The sequence below is a fragment of the Cydia amplana genome, chromosome 13 (assembly GCF_948474715.1).
Source record: "Cydia amplana chromosome 13, ilCydAmpl1.1, whole genome shotgun sequence".
NCBI classification, from domain to species: domain Eukaryota; kingdom Metazoa; phylum Arthropoda; class Insecta; order Lepidoptera; family Tortricidae; genus Cydia; species Cydia amplana.
The window spans coordinates 1,534,258-1,553,264 of record NC_086081.1 but is presented as its reverse complement, the minus strand read 5'-3'; the positions used below and the strand labels follow the sequence as shown (position 1 = coordinate 1,553,264).

Here is a 19,007-nt window from a genome sequence, read left to right as displayed (position 1 = left end):
ATATGTAGTACCTATTTGAAGGATATGGTGAAAATATGCGCTGTCAACGGTTTAGTCTCGGTAGCTCAGTTGGTGGAACGTTGAGCTGGTATCCCGCAGTCGCGAGTTCGAGTCTCACCCGAGACAGTAAGTTTTCCCCCTTTTCCTTTAATTCTAAGCATTGTAGTAGGTACTTATAGGTACTTGAAATTACGTATTATAATGAGTATTTATGCAAATATATAATGACTTTATCTTTATTGTCGCTATTAGGATATTTACACATTAAAACATATACAGGGTGTTGCCTATAACAGCAGCAATAAATTAATCTGTAGCCAGTACTCCTCTATTCTGCGACTTTAAAAAATAACTTATGTTTTGATTTTTATTACACTTTAAAGTTTATTCTAAGACGCAATGTATTGCTAATTTTGTTATGTCTAAAGCGTGACAGGATACGTCAAAGATACTGATTACAGTTACAGCGTACATTGAAAATAATATTTAATTTGTATGAAAAAGAGAAAATCATAATTTTTAAAAGTTGTTAGTCAAAAGTTATATTGTTTGAGGAATAAAATATATGGTTTAATTAAAAAATCCCAAGCTATACTAACATTCAGACATGTGACTTTTCATTTCATTTCATTTCATTTATTTGTTGTAAAATCATGTACAGTTTACATAAAATCAAAAAGGTGTTAAATAATCAAATAATTTCGATCCATGACACCCTTAATGTTAATTATAAATACAGATAAAACATAAAAGACTCAAAGGTTAATCAGTTAATCACACTGTAAACGGAACCACAAAGCCGTGTATTGTACCATGTAGACATGTCGATAGTTCTTGTACCAGTGGTGAAATACCGAAAAATGTGCCCATTTTGCTCCCCACTGGATAATTGTGTACTACAACAGTTTTTACAGTACATATGATGCTACTTTACCGCCCTAGTGCGGTAATTACCACAATACGTGCCTATGTCAAAAATTTAAAGGGCCATATGTACTGTAACACGTTGTACAATACACGTGCGAAAAGGTAATTCGCAACTCGTGTCGATTTAAAGGACTCCCTTTGATCGTGTTTCAATTTATCGCCACCCGTTGTGAATTTCCTACTTTTCGCACTTTTATTCTAGTGTACCTACTATTATACCTACATATATTTACGTAGGTATATGAAAACTATGTATATCACAACCTCATTTATGTATTACAACACGGTCATTATATATATATATATATATATATTTTTGCACTTTTATTCTAGTGTACCTACTATTATACCTACATATATTTACGTAGGTATATGAAAACTATGTATATCACAACCTCATTTATGTATTACAACACGGTCATTATATATATATTATTTTTTTATTGAGAAACAACCAGTCTTATTATAAACATATATTTAAACATAAACATATACATTGGTACAACATATTGGTATTATATAATGCAATGCGAGTGGAAGAATGTAAAAAGGTAACACAGCGGACAATAGTGTTTTTATCTATTAGAATAATAATTACCAGGACTATAATAATGGTAGTAATGACCGCGTATTAAGTTTTTAAGATAGGATAAAAATTGAGCAATTCCAGTGTTTGATTTACGAACAAAATGCGGGCATTTCCGAGCATATTTAAATAAAAATAGATTATTCTACGTCATAAATTCATTGAGACAAGCGCCAGTCAGAAATCTAGCTTCACAAACGCAATTGCACCTACGTCACAGCTCTTGTATATTTATTAGATACCGTGAGAAGAATATATTCAAATACGCTTATCTTGGGTTTGTACTAACTTTGTAACAGATTATAATATAAAACCATTACATACTATCTCGCAGTTTACCGCTCAACGCCACAGGCGCGTCACTCGTAGAAAAAATGCAAGAGATGGAAAGTCAAAGAGACGGCAGGCGACGAAATACCCTTCCAGATATACAAGAAAAAAAAGAATCCGAAGAAGTGACCTACGATGACCTGTTGTCATCGGCTGGCGAGTTCGGCCTCTATCAAAAAATCTTATTCTTATCCACATTTCCTTTCTATGCATTCGGAGTCGTCTCTTATTTCGAGCAGCTGTTTATCACGGAAGTGTCGCCGGACCATTGGTGTAATGTTCCCGAGCTAGCGAACCTGACCGCAATGCAGCGGCGAGCGCTGGCTATCCCCGCTGACCCAGACGCCAGGTTCGGATACTCACAGTGCTCGGCGTACGTCGCCAACTGGAGCGCGGAGCTGGCCGTCGGCCGCACCACCCCAGACCCCTCATGGCGCACCGAACCCTGCCGTTACGGCTGGGAGTTCAACTCCACCGAGTTCCCCTATTCGACCATCTCCAGCGAGCTGGGGTGGGTGTGTGACAAGGACAGCTACCAAGCCTCTGCGCAGTCCATCTTCTTCGTCGGCTCTATCGTCGGGGGCTTCTTAATCGGCTGGATCGCGGACCGTTACGGCCGGCTCCCCGCCGCCGCCGTTTGCAACGTGATCGGGGGCATCTCTGGCGTCATCACTATCTTCGCAACAAACTTCGTCCAGTTTGCCGTTTGCAGATTCTTCATGGGTATGTCCTGGGACAACTCCATGATGATGGTGTACCTCTTGGTGCTGGAGTACGTCGCACCAAAATATAGGACGATGATAGCGAATCTGCCGTTTGCCATTTTCTATACTATTTCAGTTTGTGTTTATCCGTGGATAGCTCTCGCTTGCAATCATTGGAAACTATTTTCTCTGGTCACGTGTATACCGATGATGTTCGCGGTGTTGGCACCTTTTGTGATGCCAGAGAGTCCCCGATGGCTCTTGTCAGTCGGACGCGTGGATGACGCGATTAAAAAAATCCAGAGAATTGGTCAAGTTAACAAGAAAGAGGTGCCCTCGAAGCTAATCGAACAATTCAAAACAAGCCTTTCCAAACAGAAAGTAGAGGCCAAGTACAAAGCAGTTGATCTTTTAAAACGATCTCTTCTCAGGAACATGTTCATCTGCATATGTATCGGATATATGTGTTGCATGATTATAGTCGACTCTTTAATAAGAAGCATTGGGCAGCTAGAGTTTGACTTTTTTGTATCGTTTTCTGTTATTTCTTTTACCGAGTTCCCTTCCTTGGCGCTGGTCTCATTTATCTTAGACCTGACAGGGCGGAAGTGGTTGGCAGTGTCGACGTTCGCTGTCGCTTGTGTGTTTAGTGTATTGACAGCGTTCTTGGGTGGGGGATTGTCATCAGTTCTGTGCGCGGTGGTGGCCAGGTTCGCTATCAACATCACCTGCAACACGGTCATGCAATGGGCCACTGAGATGCTGCCGACGGCAGTGAGGGGCACAGGCATGTCTATTGTACATATCTGTGGTTACGTTGCGACGGTTATTTCGCCTTTCATAGTGTACTTGGAGATTTATTACACGTGGCTGCCTCTCGTGATCGTGGGCGGAGTGGCAGGGTTCGGGGTTGTGATAGTCTTAGGTCTTCCAGAAACGGCTTCCAAGGAACTTCCTCACACATTTGAAGACGCAGAGACTTTGATCAGAAATTCTAAGTTCATTGAAATACCGTGTTTGATGAAAAAGAAGAGTCAGGCAGAGGGTCATGAGAATAATTCTTTTGAAATGTAGTGTGTCAAAATTTTTTCAATGCGTTTATATGCTAATGTCGCATAAAAGATGAATTATGTATGTAAAGATAAAGATAAAAGATAAAGATAAAGATATTTTATTTGCAAGAATACTTAATTCTAAAATACATAGATGTTGTTTTGTTAAGTGGTGTACAGTATTCAGTCGCACAAAACGACATGCAAATTTTACATAAAACGCTATCTACTAATTATTGTAATAAATTAAAATTGAAACATTAAAATTCATAATAAGTAATTAATTAATTAATAATAAAAATAGTTTAAATTAAATACATGTTAATACACACTAAAAATTATACTCCAGATATTCCTTCACGCTATAGAAACAGTGTTCTAACAGAAAACTGGTTACTTTTTTCTTGTATTCCATAGCGTTTAATAGTTTTTTCTACTCCAGCACTTAAATGTGTCAATTAAATGACTGACAGTGATATCTAAAGCAATGTCATTTGAATGCTTTGTCTATAGGCTCATAAGATGACTGCTAGCAGTCATCTTATGAGTATAATACAACTGCTTTATTTTTTTTAAAGATACAAGTTCCGATCATCTTGATTGAAAGAGGTATGTTTTCATTTACAATAATAACTCTTTTTTTTTTTAAATAATAACTCAATTTTTTTTAAATAATAACTCTGTGTTTTAATAATAACTCTTTTTTTAATAATAACTTTTTTTTTTTTTTTTTTTTTTTTTTTTTTTTTTTTTTTTTTTTTTTTTGCAGCTGTCATAGAAAAAGTAATGTATGCAACAGCTCATAATTGGTTCTTAAAATTCTCGGGTCTTTTTTTACAAAACTCGACTACGTCTCGTTTTGTAACTTCGACCCTTGACTTTTAAGAACCCTTATTATATCACTGTTGCATAAACTACTATTATACTGTTGGGCAAGTTGTTGTATAGAACTATGCACATATTGTACGCATTCTTCTTATATATATCTGAGTTGCACCGAGGTTGGTGTAGAAGATTTTGGTACTGAGTTCTCTGACTTGAGTAGAATTCAGATCTCATTTTAAACAAATCGGGACGGTTTTTTACCAGTAAACATGCTTTTTTAATATACATGCATGGCAGCGGTAATATATTTAATTTCTGAAATAGTGGTTTGCAGCTATCAGTCACCCAGGCTCTCATTATTGCACGGACACATTTTTTCTGTAATAGAAATGCTCTTTCGACGTCTACCGAATTTCCCCATAGTAATAGCCCATAGTTTAGCACAGACGATACCACGCCGTGATAGGCTGTGACAGCTGCCTCAAAGTTAACAGTATATCTTAATTTTCTTAATGCAAACACGAACCTATCTAATCTACTACACACTGCATTTACATGTTCCTTCCAATTTAGATGCTGGTCAATGAATAATCCTAAAAATTTAATATTTTCACATTTTGATATAGATAAATTATTGTAATTGATATTTAAATTAATTGGAATGCTATTATATGAGTGAAATTGAATAAAAAATGTCTTTGCCATATTGATATTTAAATTATTTTTACATGTCCAATTGTTAATGTCGACCAATGCATTATTTACGATAGTCTCGTATGTATCAATTTTCTCACCCCTTATTAATAAAGTTGTGTCATCCGCAAATAGTATACACTTATGCGAGATAGCCCGAGGTAGATCGTTGATGTATACCAAAAATAATAGGGGACCTAAGTTGCTCCCTTGAGGGACACCTAGTTGTACCTCACGAAAATCTGAACGATATTTGGCTTTAACAAAACTCTTACCTACTTTTTCTATTTTCACTACTTCGGTACATTGTTTCCTTTGTGACAAGTAGCTTTTTATCCAATCAAGTGCAACTCCTCTAATCCCATAGCATTCAAGCTTTGCAAGTAGTTTGTCATGTTCAACACAGTCAAACGCCTTACTTAAGTCTAAAAATATTGATAATACTGGTATTTTGCTATTCAGGCTTTCAGATACATATTTAATTAAATCAAAGCAAGCCAATTCAGTTGAATGTCCTCTTCGAAAACCATACTGCTCTGCCTGGAATAGACCGTTTTTCTCTAAAAATCCCGTTAACCTTTCACACATTGCTTTCTCAATTATTTTGGAAATAACTGGAACAATTGTTATGGGCCTATAGTTATTGGGATCTTTACGGTCTCCTTTTTTAAATAAGGGCTTTACCACGGACAGCTTCAACTGCTCGGGAAACACCGCTTGATCAAATGAAAGGTTTATAATATGAGCAATAGGGTGACATATCCATGGGGCAATCAACTTAAGAATATATGTCGTAATATCATCATACCCAGAGCTCCTACTATTTTTAAGTGACATTATGATTTTAAAAACTTCTTTGGCATCAGCAGGTCTTAAGAATATTGAAGATAAATAATTATTTATAGTATTTGTTACATTTTTTACATTGCTATTTACATTAGATTTCGAAAGGGTGATATCAATAAAATAATCATTCATTACATTACAAATATCTTTTGCATTATTAAATGTCGTATTATTAAAATTCAAAGAATCAATCTCATTATAACTATTTGCACTTGATAAATTAGCAGATATTATGTCCCATGTCGCCTTACATTTATTTTTATTACTTGATATATAATTGATGTTATTGATTTTTTGTGATTTAATAATACATTTTTTTAGTAAATTGTTATAATGTTTGAATTGAGTCCTGTTGTATGATTTGTTTGTTTTTAATAATCTATATCTTAAGTACAAATTTCGCTTTGTGTAACAGGACTTACGTATTCCTTTTGTTAACCATTTTGATTTTTTATACCGATTATTCATCTTGACCTTTATGACCGGGAAGCATAAGTCATGAAATAAGCACACTAATTCATAAAACAATGTAAATGCTTCCGTAAGATCGCTTGAGAACAGTACCTCAGAGAACGATAGCGCTGAGATGCACTGTATGAATTTGGCAATATTACCTTTATTAAAATCTCTTTTGTTATCAAACCAAGTCAGACATTTATTTTTCCGTTTGACACTAAAAGTAATTGTCTGAGCCATGTCATGATCAGATAAGCATAGCTGATGTGTATATGCTTTAACTTTGTCTACGTTACTGGCTATCTGATCAATGCATGTATTTATCCTGGTGGGGGTACTTATGTGCATTGTAATATTATAATTTTGCAGTGTATTTTTTAAATCTTTTGCAAACTGACTATCTTTTATAACATCATTGTTCCAATCTCCGCAGATGACAATTTTCTTTTTCTTATATTTAGATGTTAATCGGAATAGCAATATATCGAGCTTGTGGATAAAGATCCCGACATGAGATTTCGTTTGTACTGGAATTCTATAGATAACAATTATTACCACATCCAATCCAATAATTTCGATTCCACAACACTCAAAATAATAATCTGTGGCTAATTTCGACTCAAGCTCTATTTGTTTGATCTGTAAATTTTTATTTACAAGAATAGCTGTGCCACCCCTACCGGCGTTTCTACTATAAAATGCTCCATGTTTGAAATTTTCAATTTTGACATTTTGTTCTGAACCTTTTTTTAGGAAAGTTTCACTGAGACAGATTATATCGATCTCCTGGCTTTTTGAGTGGAAATCGTGTAATGCAATTTGTATATGGTCGAGCTTGTTTATTAGTCCTCCTATATTTTGGTGCATTATTGTCAGCTCATTGTAACTATATGCGTCATTACATGTTTTAGTAGTAGTCACGAAAAAACTCTGAGTCTTGTGTGCTGCTGCGATATGATTGCTCAATTAAAATATTATTGTGAATGTCTATCTGAACTGATTCAATTAATATCTTTAAATCTCTAAAAATTACATTTAATCCATATTTATTAATACGACCAGAGTTCACGTGAAACATCTCATGATCATATGCCAGGTTTCTATTACTGTCCAATAAATAAACATATTCATATTTTGAATTATCTACGTGCAATAGGTGATTAAAGAATTCAACCCTCCAGTTAAACATATTATTAAAGTAGCCAATATTATAGGTTGGAGAACACACAATAATATTTGTATGTGATAATGTGGATGTCATATGTCTTATGTATAATACTAAATTGTCATAACATTGTGATTTTTTGAAGTCCTCTTCGCCTATAAAAATAATACAAAAGTCATCTTTAGTGTAATTCAACAATTTGCTTTCTAAGTTGCCAAAAAGAGTTCGAACCCCAACTCTGGGATAGAGATAGTGACAGATATTGTAAGATTCACCCAAATTATAATTTGCAATTTTTAAAATTTTATTAAACTGCTCAGAGCTTATCATACATATTTTATTGGCCTTTTTTCTACTTCTAACGTCCTCTTTACGCACGCCATCTGTTGCCAATTTTTCAACCTGCAAGTTTTCAGTGTCCGTTTTTTCTAATTCTTCTGTAGCTGCATCTGATGGTACGACGCCAGTATTTTGTGTTTGTACAGCGAGGTCTGATTGTACAGTAACACCAGATGTTTGCACACCATTACCTTGATTTTGAGTTAATGGCGCTTTTACCCCGTGTTCTAAATCCTGTACTATTTCTGTAACTGTTCGGGATTTTTCATCAGCGATCAGGTCTTCAAAACTGTCATTATGTTTAGTAGCGTTGGCATTCGGTGTGAAAACGGTGGACTTGTTAGGGCTCTTATTACGTTTCTTCGTGCTAGATTTGCAGATTTGTTCCAAATTAGTGACCTTCGATTTTAACTTTTCTATTGTACTTTTCAATGTCTTATTTTCGGCGAGGAGATTTTCAATTTCATTATCTGCGCTGGAAAGCTTATCCTGTAATTCGTCAACTTTTGTTTGTAGTGCTTCTATTTTGTCCCTAAGTCCTTCACCTATCTCTGGACAGCTTCTATTTATCTTGCTGCACTCTTCATCGGAAATAGATGATGATGATGAATTTAGGTCATCTTCATCAGGCAAAGAATCGAAAGAATTTTTTGTAGATACTTTGACGTCATATTTTATGTCTTTATTTTCGCTTCTACTTTCAGGGACTGGGGACGGGGACTGTATTGTACGTGCTATACTTTTTTTAGTGATTTCTAGATTTTCCTTAAGTTTGTGACAATGAATACACATCCAGTTATCTTTGATTTGCTTAGGCATATTTCGAAATTGTGTTTCATTAACATTAGTACAGGTAACATCGTAAGTGTTTTTACATGAGGAGCATTTTAAAAACTGCCTCGTCTTTATGGTGTTTCTGCAGTGTGCGTAATTCATAATAATTTTTTTTGGTGGCATTTTACTTGTATGTTCCAAGTTTTAATTATTTGGGATTGTTTGAGGTATGTTTGAAATCGCTCAGTTGACTGTGCGGTGTAGCAACACTGAGTTGCCAATTGTTAGGTTGGCACCACGAAACATATGTCAGCTGTCAGTGCTGCACCCAATGGTGTTGAGTGTTCATCTACAGTACCGTTATCTTTCTTGAAAATAAACAGTTATTTTCCCGTTTCGTATTCAAAATATATGTTTATGTGAAGTTCAACGATAAAATAACTTCTCACCTTGGTGATTATGGCTCTGTGTGTTCATCAAAATTTGTTTCTGGGATGTTGTAACTGCATGTAAGTTTCTTGGTTATGTTTCCTAGTACACTTTCACTAAATTAAGTCGTGTTTTCTAATATTTCGCGATTAAAAAGAATCGGTGGTCTCTCAGTACGTGTTTACATGGCTAGGGTTGCCATATCCATATGTAGTAGGCAATACGCAAAATCTCGGTACTGCTAGGTTTACCTAGATAATCCTTAGAGTGGTCAACTTGCACATCAAACACTGATGAAGCGTCTGGTTGACGTAACTGGTGACCGAAGAGCTGGCGGCTACCTCGCACAACGTATCAGCATTGCGATACAGCGAGGAAATGTCGCCAGCATCCTTGGTACAATGCCTCAAGGGCCTATTTTAGATTTAAGCTAGTTTTTAATTTCTTTTAGTAATACACTGTTTGTAAATAAATGATTAATACAAGCCTGATTGATACATTAAAATAATCATATCGGCGAGAAGAGAAACAAGCCTCTTTAAACAAAGTTTATCTACCTGTAAGTACCTACTTTTCTTTGAACTTTTTAATTATTTCAAAGAGTTCATTGTTTAAGTATTTTTATTTGATGATTTGATTCCAAATTAATTATTTATTTAAAAGATCATTGTGTATTTCATTGAATCATGTGTAACAATATACTTAAGTGAATTTTCAAAACAGAAATACAAATATATTGCTTATTTCCTTTTTTATTTTCACCTACTTATGTACCTAATACTTACTTACTAGGACTTACTCCTCTGGCGCAGCGACCCAAAGTGTGTCTTGGCCTTCAACACGAGAGCTCACCACTGATCCCAGTTGTCGCCAATCTTCAACCCGGAGCCCATCCATCCTTCCATCCATCCATCCATCCATCCATCCATCCATCCATCCATCCATCCATCCATCCATCCATCCATCCATCCATCCATCCATCCATCCATCCATCCATCCATCCATCCATCCATCCATCCATCCATCCATCCATCCATCCATCTGCCTAGGTCGACCGGCCGGTCGGCGTGCTGCCGGTTTTCCTTCGAACGCTCTTTTCACCACCCGATCGCCTTCATTCACTCTAGATGGATTATTTAAACACCTATGCAATAGAAGGTAGTATAATATTGGAATTAGAAACGTTAAACCATACTTTTACAACTTTAACAAACAAACACTCTATCGCGTCCATTCCATTTTTTTTTGACTGATTTTTTTTTATTCGACGCAAACATTTCTGAAGAAACCGTTATAATGGCAAACTATAGGAATTTTCTTCCTTCGTACTACTCACCCTAACTGATATTATATAGCGCTCCTATAGAGTTAGACCAAGATAAGCCTGCAACGATTTTGATAGCACACGCAGTGCAAGTGTTATTTTAAACGTCAAACTTCTATAAAAATTTGACGTACATATCTATAAATAATGCTTGCACTGCGTGTGCTATCAACTTTGTTGCAGACTTTACGAAAATTATAAGTAGAAAACAGGCGGCCACATCGCTGAAAAGCGATTTTTTTCCACAAAAACCATCGACCAAAATTGGTGTTAAATTACCCCACTCGCTATTAAACTAATTCAGTACGGATATGATGGTCGTTCTTGTCTACGTGACAGCGTGATAAAACGGTGTCCGTCACTTTCTTTCCCACGGTGTTAAACAGTGACAGTTATTTTATCACGTGGATAAAGATGGATAAAGCTATCCATAATAGGCTGGCAGGTAAATCTAATTAAATACAGTGCTTGTTTAACATTACTTAATTACGCGTGTAAACAAAGATAAAAGTTATTGCTATGGTTTACCGAGCGCAGAATTATATAATCCGTATCGTATTTAAAACTGCGTATTTAAAAACGTATTTTTAGAAGATTTGAAGGCTCATACTTACGGTCTTATATGGCCCACTGCCATAAAGAAAAAAATACATAGATTGCTCATCCATACATCAGTTTTGGTACCAAAAAGACCATTATTTTCATCACATCATATCTAGCATCGAGTAGCGGACAAGTAAAAATGATCGAAATGATAATTGCGACGAAAAGACACTGTAATATTTCCTAACATTAATAAAAGTTTCCATTAGCGTTTTCTATAAGAAAAACATCACTTAGTCACTCTTAAGAAATGGAGTGAGAATCGACAGTTACTCTCAAAATAAAGTAAAATTTAAAATATTCTCTCGCTCCCTATAAAGTCGAGTTTTGCCACGGTATATGATGGCTGACGGATATTTTGTAGGACAGCTATATTTCATGCACGCCCGTCAGCCGTGAGCCCGGCACTCTACCCTGTCAAGATAAATCTTTCACAGGACTTTGCTGGATTTTACATGTTTCTGAAACGTACACGAATTAAATAATCAATTATGTAGGTATGTGTAATGTACCTAACATTAAAATTTGTTTTCATTAAAATTCTTTTCTAATTAAGCAAAGATAATAGAATTTTGAATGGTTTGGTATACTAGTATATTTAGTATTTTCCTTTTTTCTTTAATATCTTGTAGACGAATAAAGAATAATAAACAAATAAGAATAGAATGTGGAATGAATTGCCTCTTGAGGTATTTCCTTTTCACTACGACATGGGATTCTTCAAGAAGCGAGTATTTAGGGTTCTCAAGGATCAGCAACGCTTAAGTGGCTCCTGTGATGTTGCTTACTTATGTCCATAGGCGACGATGACCGCTTCCCATCAGGCGGCTCGTCTGCTCGTTTGCTGACTATCAGAAAAAAAAATATATGGCGAAGGCGCTAATGTCCATTGTTTTGGTTGTTATAGTTAACAAGAATCACTGATATTGTCTGAGCAATAGAGCTCAATAATATGCCAACCAATTGCTACAAAATATTATGGCATTTGTGTTCAGTACGTTTTTAACAAATCTAGTTGGTTCCTATGCGCTGACAATTTCTACATTGATAAGATATAAAATGTTGTGCGTGCCCAAGAAATTTCTGTGTCGATTTCCTTTGAGGATAGGAGCATTAATATTTGGAGTTATTACATTAGTAAGTGGATAAGTAAACCATAGGTTTTATATTTCGTATTTTAATACCCAAGATAGAGAAATTTTACTAATTAAGAATTTAAAATGATGGGACAGCGACGCAAATTAACGTTATGTGAGAGTACTTTTTTCGATGTTACTAGGGACTAAGTAATTATTTTTTATTGACAAACATTTTTCAACATTTTCTTGTTTTTGTTCAGTTATTTTATACATATTCATCCAAACTTCAATGAGCTCTTTAGGCTACCAAACTTCTCACGTTCTTGCGTTTCCTTTTCAAGTGCCTCCTGATAATCTGCGCCATCACCATGATCATCCAAATCGTCTTCGTCAAGGACTGCCCCACCCATGAGTCATGCCATCACTTCGCTCTGATGAACTGCTACGCTTATAGCATCACTGGCTTTGTTTATGTCCTCGTCATGATTGCTATGAACTTATGCTTCTTTCACGGCATTAAAATGGTACAATTCTAATTTGAAATATTTATTATTGTCTAAGCAAGCAACATTATAAACATTAGCAAAGTGAATCATTTTAATACAAGTTTTATTGAACTTAAATCTTGGAAGCTAAAGACCCACTTTCCGATTTCCGTTTGAGCTGAAATTTTGCATACATAATATGTAAATCTGATGACAATGTAATATTATGATAACATGGAACTGATCTAATGATGGAAACAGAAGGTAGCCATGGAAACTCTGTTCAATGCATAATACAAGTAACTTAACTATAAGTTTTCGGAAAAAAATTCATGATATGCAAAATGCCGGGATAACGCGAGGAAGATGATGATTTTAATGGTGGATAACAGTATATGTATTGTCTCTAAATATGTAATTTTTATTAATTTAAGATACAATTGCATTGTTCCGCAAATAATAAATATGTATTTTTTTATTCTAGAAAAAGCCATCAGTGGTGCTAAGCTGGCTCATCGTATATTTAATGTGGCTGGTCTTAGCCTTCGTCATACTGATCATCTTAATATGTCTACATGTGTCAGAAGTTAACAATTTTACTAAGGCAATTTGTGCCTTAGTGTTTGGACTCATTGCTATTGGTAAGTCACATGATTAGTAATTTGTACCTACCTAAATATTTAATATCGATACTTAGCAGAACGTATGTGACTACATTGCATTTCACAGATGCATCATCACTGCATAGTATAAAACAAAGTCACTTCCCGCTGTCTGTCCTTATGTATGGTTAGAGCTTTAAAACTACGCAAAGGATTTCGATGCGGTTTTTTTGACGTGATAACGTCTTACAAATCGATGAACACCGGTGTTTAAGGGTATTTTAGCATAATTTTTTTTAGTTACTTTTAGAAAGATAAGAATGTACCTTAGATTTTGCTTTTTTATTTATTTACATATATGTAATTCAGATAACAAGATCCATACATTACAAATTAAATTAAACTAAAGTTAAGTTTTATTAGAGATTATAATATCAACTTTATTTAATTCAAATCAAATAGAAATAAAAACAATATTGGTCTAATGCTAGCCATTATTCATGAGTATGGAATTATTCATACCACTTGAGATGATCCAAAACATTTTCTCTAAGTTCATGCACATTTCCATATAGATCAAAGGTAATCATAATATATGTTAATCCCAAATCTTGCTAACAATATTTGTTTCGGGTTTATTATGTTTACTTATGCCAGGCAAAACATATATTCGCCATTATGGCGACTGTAGCTGAAGGTGACGTTCAAATGTCAACAGCAGCTTGTTGCGGCGTCGTTGTTGCCGCCGCTGTATCTGTCAATTTGACTTGACAAAATGAGTGCCGGAATGATCCTCATAATCGCTGCAGTAGGTAATGCCACAGATTATATAATAATTCTTACTCTTATAATACTTACGTAATGGGGCGGTAAATTGCTATGGCTCTGTCAAATTCCTTGATAAAATATCTGGCGACGCCGACGTTCGGAACCGCATTACTGTCGCGATTAGGACGTTCAGTTCGTCACTAATTTTTAGGGTTCCGTACCTCAAAAGGAAAAAAGTGGACCCTTATAGGATCACTCGAGCGTTTGTCTGTCTGTCTGTCCGACCATTCCCCCCTTTATCTCCGAAACTACTGGCTCTAAAATTTTTAAAAAATATACACAAATATTACTACTTTTTACTTACTACTTTACCTATAGATGACAGGAAAACCTATTAGAAATGTGCAATCAAGCGTGAGTCGAACTTACTGTACGGAACCCTTAGAACGCGAGTCCGAATCGCAGTTGGCCGGTTTGTATCTAGGTTATGATATTGATAATTATAGCGGCCGCGTCCATGCCGCAGCAGTAATGCTGCCGCAGTAAAGCAGCTGCAGTTGCCATCCGCATGTAACATGCAATAAACAAGGAAGGGTGGTATTGTTTTCAATTTTAATGTTTGTTTACTTATTGTTTGTCGGAACAAGACATAATTTAATACGGGTTGTGCAGTGTGATTTAATTTGAAACAGGGCAAAATTTGTTCAACCCTCGTAACGCTCAGGATTCTATTTTTCCAAATTCCACACTAGCTCCTGCCCGCGACTTTATCTGTGGAAAAGCTGTGGAATGATTAAGAGCCAACAGGAGCTAAGATTTAAATATTTTAGGTAAATATACCCGTCTCGCTAACGGAAGCGGCTCCTAAAACTAGTGCGATAAGGACAAGGCGAAAAATCCTGCGTAAAAATATCAAAAATCGAGGTTTCGTACTCGACTGTTTCCTCCTCCAAAACTTAACCAATCATAACCAAATTTGGAAATCTAAATGATTATGACATTATCCGTGTCGGCCCGTTTTGATTTTTTGACTAATTGATGTCAGTTTTGAATAGCACGCCTCTCATTGCGGCATAGTCAATTAGGCCATTTTGGCCATTTTTGAAGGGCTCTAGCGCCTAAAAAAAAACAAAAATATCAAAAAAAGCAAAACGGTCCGACACAGATATTGACAATATTAATCTGTGTTGAAAAAATTATTGCTCTAGCTTCAAAACCCACGGAGGAAACAGTCGAGTACGTTTGTATGGAGAAATGACCACTCCTGTTGGCTCTTAACGATAAAAACTATCCTATTGTTGCTCAAGCTATCTCCATACCAAATTTCATCTAAATCGGTTCAGCGGTTTAACCCTGAAGAGGTAACAGACAGACAGAGTTACTTTCACATTTATTACATTAATATTTTAACTAGGTACAATTACAATAATAAAAGTCACTAATGTAAAAATGGACAATCGTATTACTAAAGAACGACCTCTTCCAAACAACTTTTAGATTACGGAACAATTAAATAATTGGGTAGGTGTTTAAAAAATAAAATTATGTAGGCTAAGTATAGTATTTTATACAAACCTGATATAATGGAGAGCTTTTCAGTCGAGTACCTACCGTGTTTAGTCAACGAAGCTTACTGAGTTGCCTAAGTAAGGTACGAGATTGAAAAGCTTGATTATATCACTATTGTATACAATACTTTTTCTACGAGTCAACAAAAAAAATACTTAAAACTAGTAGAAGAATCATATATGTAGGTAAATAAAACCAAAAGTATACAGCTAAGATGCGCGAGCAGCCGCGATACCTTCATACTCGTACGCGACCCGGCCCCCGCGCCCCGCGCCCCCGGCCGGTTGGTCAACGACACCTTCTCGTAACTCATGAGGCCCTGGTACTTGCTCCGCGCTTTCGATTAGTCAATTTCATTATAGTTGACTAAACTGTATCGAAATGAATATTATAGTTGAGTCCGGTCCCATAGTGAAAAAAGTATGCGATTTCACTTTGGTATACGAGTAGTTTCAAGCATTGCAGTCGACGAGTAGAAAAAATATATTATGCGAAACAATCTAGACATACGAGTAATAAACTTACTCATACTCATAATGCTCATAATAAAGGAAAATGTGTAGTAAGCCTACACTATTGCATACATATATAATCATATATGAATAGATAAGATTACTAAATATAAACTAGGAGCAAATAAAATATAAGTCTTTAACCTTGTGGCTAATATTTTATTAGCAAAGCCATTTTGTAACATAAATGTAAGATATTAAAGAACTAATATTTTAGTTTGAAGTTCAGAATTCGTTATTCAAATACATTCACGAGGGATTCTCGTCATTATATATTAAAGAAGTAGGTAGGTTTTTTTTTTATACCACATAGGTGGCAAACAAGCATACGGGCCGCCTGATGGTAAGCAGTCACCGTAGCCTATGGACGCCTGCAACTCCAGAGGTGTTATATGCGCGGTAGGTAGGTAGCTTTAGAGTAAAATATGGGTTGGAAATATGTATTAATTTCATATCACAAAAATTTGGTGCAAAAGATTCTTTTCTCCTTTATTTTTAAGGTTAGAATAAATTTAAAAGTGAAAAAATTACTGTCTTGGGTGAGACTTGAACTCAGGGCCTCTGGATACATATGCCAGAGGCCGTGAGTTCAAGTCTCACCCAAGACAGTAATTTTTCCACTTTTAAATTTATTCTAAGCTTAATAGCATCGTTCGCAGACGTTTCTGCTTGTTAAAAATTAAAATTCGTTTATTTTTATTAAGATAACGCAATATAGTATATAGAATTTTATAAGCCAGCCAACCCCATCCTGAGTCCTGACTACTGTAGCGGGCCGATACGACTCACCTATAATGCGGCATTTTGAGTGTGTCGTAACCGCTACTAGGTGATAGATTAAGTTATTGCTGTCTGTGTATGTTGTAAATCGCTTTCTGTTTTTGTTCCACTAACACTTAGTTTTTAATTTTAATTGTTACTAACCATTATGGGCCATTGTTGTCTTTTAAATAAATAAATTGATTGATTGATAAGTTTGAACGCTATAATTAAGGTTGACTCACAGGTTGGCCCGTGCTGAGGCATCAGACACGTCATTTTCTATGACGGCTGATCGGTGATCAGTGTGATAGTGTGATCACCTAGTGCTTACCATAGGAAATGAAGCGCCGGAAGCTCCGGTCCGGCCCGGGCCCGGTCTGGCGTGAGTCATCAGTTATGCTCTAGTATTTAAGTTGCCTCATTGGAAAAAAATCGTAAGTTTAGATCTGATTATAGGCCGGATTTACACTTGTAAGTTTTACTTACGTAAGTAGGGACACAGCTATACACACACACTACAGCTACACTACTTTACGAAGGTCGATGATATCGTAAAGTATGTGAAAGCAAAAACCGGATTCATCCTGAGGGTCGCGAAGTTGGAATCTCGACACAATGCGAATTTTAATTCGTTTGTGGTGACCGTTCCGACTGAACATCTAGCGACCTTCACCAAGGAGGAGTTTTGGCCGAAGGGTGTCAAGTTTCGGCGGTTCCGCGGCCGGTTCCCTGACACTGCGGGGTTGCGTAATGCATCGCAATCATAATGTGTTTTTTAGTGTTTAGTTATATTTTTATAATATGTATGCTAGTTTTTAAGGTATTTATGTATGGGCCACTAGTTGCCTGAAATAAACAATTTCATTCATATACCACAGAATGAGAGATGAATATCGTTATCTCATTCTACCAAATAGCTTTGTCCCTACTTACGTAAGTAAAACTTACAGGTGTAAAGGCAGCCATATTCGAATAAGCCTGTATGTAATACTAGAGACATATCCAAACCAATCCTGTAATATTATCAATATTACAGTTCATTAAAAATGAGGCTTGTATGTATGTAAGCACTTCGTTGTACATAAGACAAGATACAATTAAAATCTATCTATCTAATACCTTTAAACGAGCAATATATATATATATATATATATTTCGGGAATCTCGGAAACGGCTCTAACGATTTCGATGAAATTTGCTATATGGGGGTTTTTGGGGGCGAAAAATCGAACTAGCTAGGTCTTATCTCTGGGAAAACGCGCATTTTCGATTTTTTTTATGTTTTCCGAGCGAAGCTCGGTCACCCAGATATTAGTAAGTATAAGTACCTACATTCCGGCTGAATTGAATGCCGGTTTGTTTCAGCTATCCTAGTGTACGGCGTGTTGGTGATAGTTGGATTCTGGATGGAATTGAAAAATACGAAACATCGGATATCAACAACTGCATAAAAAGTTTTAAGTCAAGATTATTTTCAACTATCAATCGGGTTAGCAACTGTGAAAGGTTTTACTGTGACTGTGATAGATGGTGCCAGCATAGGTTTTACCTGTCTCTTGTTCTATGGGATTCGGCCACATAATTAAAAAATACTAAACAATATTTTGACACTATGGCTGGGTTACAAAGTGTATTTAAGATTTTTCCCAAATACATTTGGTTTTACTTTAATCAATGCTTGTACCTACACTTATTTATATTATTAAAGGCATTCTCGAATAAACAGGTTACTAATAATTTCTTGAAATCGATCAAGGCATTTATGTTTTTTTTTTCAGTATTAACTTTCACGATTCACGCTTTTGTTAAATGCCTGTTGTTTTTTACGAGCAATTTTACTAAACCGGCACTTGTCGGTCTACTAGACAATTACTTTTATATGGTTACAATGAAAATTAAAGCGGTTTATCTTAAATTTTAGTAGTATCGGATTATTCTCTTGGGCAGCATACATAATTCTTACAATCTTGTGTGTATGTTAGTTAGTGTGGGTGAAATCTTTGAAGTTAATTTTGACCCACTTCCCGATTTCCGATTGAGCTGAAATTTTGCATAAGTACATAAATATATGTAAATCGAATGACACTGCAATATTATGATGACAGGAGATATCCAATGGGAACTTTGTGATAAAATAACGCAAAGTAATTGTGTTTGGGTGGTTATAATTGTCTCGA

The 19,007-nt window shown here is 35.7% G+C and overlaps 2 protein-coding genes across 2 annotated transcripts; both read left to right on the top strand.

Moving 5' to 3' along the window:
- Positions 1-1,829: 1,829 nt before the first annotated feature.
- Positions 1,830-3,650, top strand: LOC134653320 (carcinine transporter-like). Its single transcript, XM_063508645.1, has one exon. The coding sequence runs from the start codon at positions 1,888-1,890 to the stop codon at positions 3,619-3,621; it is 1,734 nt and encodes a 577-aa protein (XP_063364715.1). The 5' UTR covers positions 1,830-1,887; the 3' UTR covers positions 3,622-3,650.
- An 8,434-nt stretch (positions 3,651-12,084) lies between these two features.
- Positions 12,085-18,298, top strand: LOC134653212 (uncharacterized). The gene is made up of 4 exons (XM_063508538.1): positions 12,085-12,190; positions 12,474-12,656; positions 13,102-13,258; positions 18,196-18,298. Exons 1-4 carry the CDS (start codon positions 12,113-12,115, stop codon positions 18,279-18,281), a joined length of 504 nt encoding a protein of 167 aa, XP_063364608.1. The 5' UTR covers positions 12,085-12,112; the 3' UTR covers positions 18,282-18,298.
- Positions 18,299-19,007: the final 709 nt, after the last annotated feature.

What these genes read in the sequence shown, in the direction of transcription:
- LOC134653320 (XM_063508645.1), top strand. Translation starts at nt 1,888, where the DNA reads ATGCAAGAGATGGAAAGTCAAAGAGACGGCAGGCGACGAAATACCCTT.
- LOC134653212 (XM_063508538.1), top strand. Translation starts at nt 12,113, where the DNA reads ATGTTGTGCGTGCCCAAGAAATTTCTGTGTCGATTTCCTTTGAGGATA. An exon ending in TATTTGGAGTTATTACATTA is followed by an intron (nt 12,191 to 12,473) that starts GTAAGTGGATAA and finishes TTCCTTTTCAAG; the next exon opens with TGCCTCCTGATAATCTGCGC. An exon ending in TCTTTCACGGCATTAAAATG is followed by an intron (nt 12,657 to 13,101) that starts GTACAATTCTAA and finishes TTTTTATTCTAG; the next exon opens with AAAAAGCCATCAGTGGTGCT.